At 41.9% G+C, this 3,244-nt stretch overlaps 1 protein-coding gene across 1 annotated transcript; it reads left to right on the top strand.

Moving 5' to 3' along the window:
* Window positions 1-934: 934 nt before the first annotated feature.
* LOC101862181 (beta-1,3-galactosyltransferase 5) lies at window positions 935-3,212 on the top strand. Its single transcript, XM_013082138.2, has one exon. The coding sequence runs from the start codon at window positions 1,379-1,381 to the stop codon at window positions 2,579-2,581; it is 1,203 nt and encodes a 400-aa protein (XP_012937592.2). The 5' UTR covers window positions 935-1,378; the 3' UTR covers window positions 2,582-3,212.
* Window positions 3,213-3,244: the final 32 nt, after the last annotated feature.

A 3,244-nucleotide genomic window follows, 5' to 3' on the forward strand; every position in this document is an offset into this window, starting at 1 on the left:
TCTTGCTTTTTGGATACACGCAACCCATTATTTTCTATATATCTTTCCCTGCAAAAAATCAATCTCTGTCGCTCTCCATATTATTTCATTTAAGGAAACTGTTGTGTACTTCGAGTACGGCCTGAGACACACACGTCCAAGATTTTTTCAACAAGCTCCGGCTTTCAGTGTTTGGATACCTCGAAAAACTTAAATGCACATCACTCGCAAATATCAAAGATACATTACAACACGGTTTCCTCTCTGAAAAGGTGTCTGTTAAAATCAGCGCTCATTTTTTTAGATGCACCCACTGGCTCTCATTTAAAAAGAACACACAGACAAAAACAAACAAACAACCCCAAAAAAAGAACAAAATATAAAACCCAATAAAACCATGGTTTGTTTCGTTTTCCGAATAGAAGGCTTTACTCCTACTCTTTAAGCCTGTAAACAAAACACTTGACTTCTTTTAAAAAAGTTCTACACTTTCTGTAGAATTAATAAATGTAGCCACAAGTCGGTTTTTTAAGTATTTCAAAGAGATTAGTGAAGCATCTTCCAATTATAGATCTTTGAGCAACTTCCAATGTGTGCCTGTACAGGACTAGCCTAATTAAGCCAATAACAATGACAACAATAACAACAACGGCAACAATAGCAGCAACATCAATTTGAAAGAGATCTTTAACCATTTGGACCTCTCTAAGAAAACAAATAAAGGAGCAGGCAATAAGTTTTCCGCTCTCGAGCAACGAAAGCCGTTAGCAAACTTAACTTGGTAAACCCAGTCTTCTACGCCTCTCTCAACAGGTGATGATTCACTCCAATTTTAGTACACTTTATTCACATAATTTAGATATTATAAAAGGCATGTTGATAATAAAAGTATTGATGATGATGATGATGATGATGATGATGATGATGATGATGATGATGATGATGATCAGACCAAGAGTCTAACCATCTGGCCTCTGACGCCGCTTACCAATAGGTTTTCTTTTTACCTTTTTCCCCTTAGCCCATTCCTGTACAAACAACGCCATCTACATTTTGTACAATAATATGCATTTGACATGTTCGCTATTTTGGGTTTGGTTTTTTAAATCACTAACACAACAAACTCCAGTTGGCAATAGATTTTCCGTTTCCTTTCTCTGTTGTATCTCTTTTGTTCCGTTTTCCTTTTCTCTCTTAACAATACCTCCTGGTGTGTACTGTAATGTAAGTTTAAGCTTTCAGTTGTTTTTGGTTCATTTTAATTCCGCTATCATTGTCAGGTTTTGGAGAGAGACAAAACCCACAAAAATATTGCAAAATTAAGGCACTTGTTGATTGAAACGGTTGCATTCAATTCCGTGTCGTGGCATGGAAAATAAGTTTTGGAAACGACCCTCTCATGATTGTTCTCAAGTTCTTGATTTCTTCCTCAGTCACACTGTCAGAAGACGGAGCGATGGTCAAGCTGCGACAATGTCCGAGGCGAAAACTGATCCCTTTCGCGGTGGCGTGCGGGCTGACCAGTGTCTGCTTAGCGCTGGGCCTACTCTCAACTCGTCAGTCCTTTATAAGTATCTTAGAGGAAATGCCCCGTTTCCCCCATGCACAGACGAATGGCACAACATTCATGGAGTCTATAAAAAGACTTGAGGATGGCCACTTGTTTGTTTCTTTGCCCAGTGAGCAATACTTCCACAAGGCGTCACCCGTGTTCTCTCCATCCCCTTACCCCCTGAACCCCCTGGATTTTCGATTCTTGATCCCTGCTGCGAGTGTGTGTGGCGCTGGGAAATCAACCTTTCTTCTGCTTCTCATTTTGTCAAAGGCCGAGGATTTTGCGATGCGCAACGCGATACGTTCTACGTGGCTGGATGCCGGTGAAAAGAACCGATGGCCGCGGGTGAACATCTCCGAGAGCGTGAGACACGTCTTCTTAGTCGGAAACACCCCTCATGACAAACGTAAGGACGTGTACAGAACGTTGTTGAGGGAAGCAATGGTTTTTGAAGATATTGTTATGATGGATTTCGTTGACTCCTACCGTAACCTCACCACCAAAGTTCTCATGGGATTCAGCTGGGCACTGAAATATTGCAAACAGGTTGACGTGGTCCTCAAAGTGGATTCGGACACTATAATCAACGTGCCCTTAATCATTGAGCTCGTTAGTTATGTGCTGCGTCAGAAGAAAGCGAAGCCGTTTGTTTTGGGCTTACGCCATTTACACCCATTCCCAATGGTGGTTAGAAGAGGGAAATGGGCGGTGACGGAGCAGGAATACCCACTCAAATACTTCCCAGCATATCTATACGGTCATACCTATGCTGTGACTGGCTCTGCTCTTGATGGTATTGTAGACAGGGCCAGACATCTACCTTTAATAGCCCCTGAGGACGCCTTCCTCACAGGAATAGTGCCCAAAAGTATCGGCATCGAACGCATCAGTGCTCCAAGCTTCACTACGACCGGAGAAATTTCGGATTGCAGACTGGTGCATGGGGAGAAGGTAGCCTTTACAGATCTCAGAGAGCCACTACTTTTGTACAAAGTCTGGAAAAGTTTCATACTAAACTCATGTAACAAAGATGTGTTTTTGAAATAAGCTTGATTCTTTCTTTAAGAAAGTGACACTGGCATACACAAAAGTAAGAAAGTGTAAGTGAGTGAACTCGAGACCGATTTATTACATGTAATTAAATAATGACGAAGTTGGTTGGGAGGTGCCTCTTGAATTTACAATCTGCTTCTTATTTTACGTCTGCTGTTTTAATATGACGATGGAGTCACAGAAGAAGAGGTCGTCTATCGTTCCCTAGAACACATTGGCGAGGTTTTTTTCGCGGATTGAGCGGCCACAAAACGAAGCCACCCATAACACAAAATGTGGGAACATTGAGCCGCAGTTTGTTTCGCTAAGGGCCCTGTTCGTTTTGGCTGTGACACCCTCACCTTAATAAAAAACAATATGGGCATCGCAAAAGTTTAAGCGATTGATTGAATAATAGTAAATGTTCCTGCGCGCGGTGAAACCGGGCACTCCTCAGTTTGACAGTGGCTATGACAATTTTTATTCATCTCACATCTAGAAATTTGTTTTGGTCGTTTACAATATTAGTGGATGTTACAAAGTTAGGTGCACTCGGGCATGCACACAAGACAGGACGTTAGTAAATACATGTTTTTCGTGCTGAGACAACCCCGCTCCATGAAACAATCTCTCTCTCTCTCTCTCTCTCTCTCTCTCTCTCTCTCTCTCTCTCTCTCT

This window comes from Aplysia californica, unplaced genomic scaffold (genome assembly GCF_000002075.1).
Source record: "Aplysia californica isolate F4 #8 unplaced genomic scaffold, AplCal3.0 scaffold00161, whole genome shotgun sequence".
NCBI classification, from domain to species: Eukaryota; Metazoa; Mollusca; class Gastropoda; order Aplysiida; family Aplysiidae; genus Aplysia; species Aplysia californica.

Excerpts from the sequence above, each read along its gene's own strand:
- LOC101862181 (XM_013082138.2), top strand. The coding sequence starts at position 1,379 with ATGATTGTTCTCAAGTTCTTGATTTCTTCCTCAGTCACACTGTCAGAA.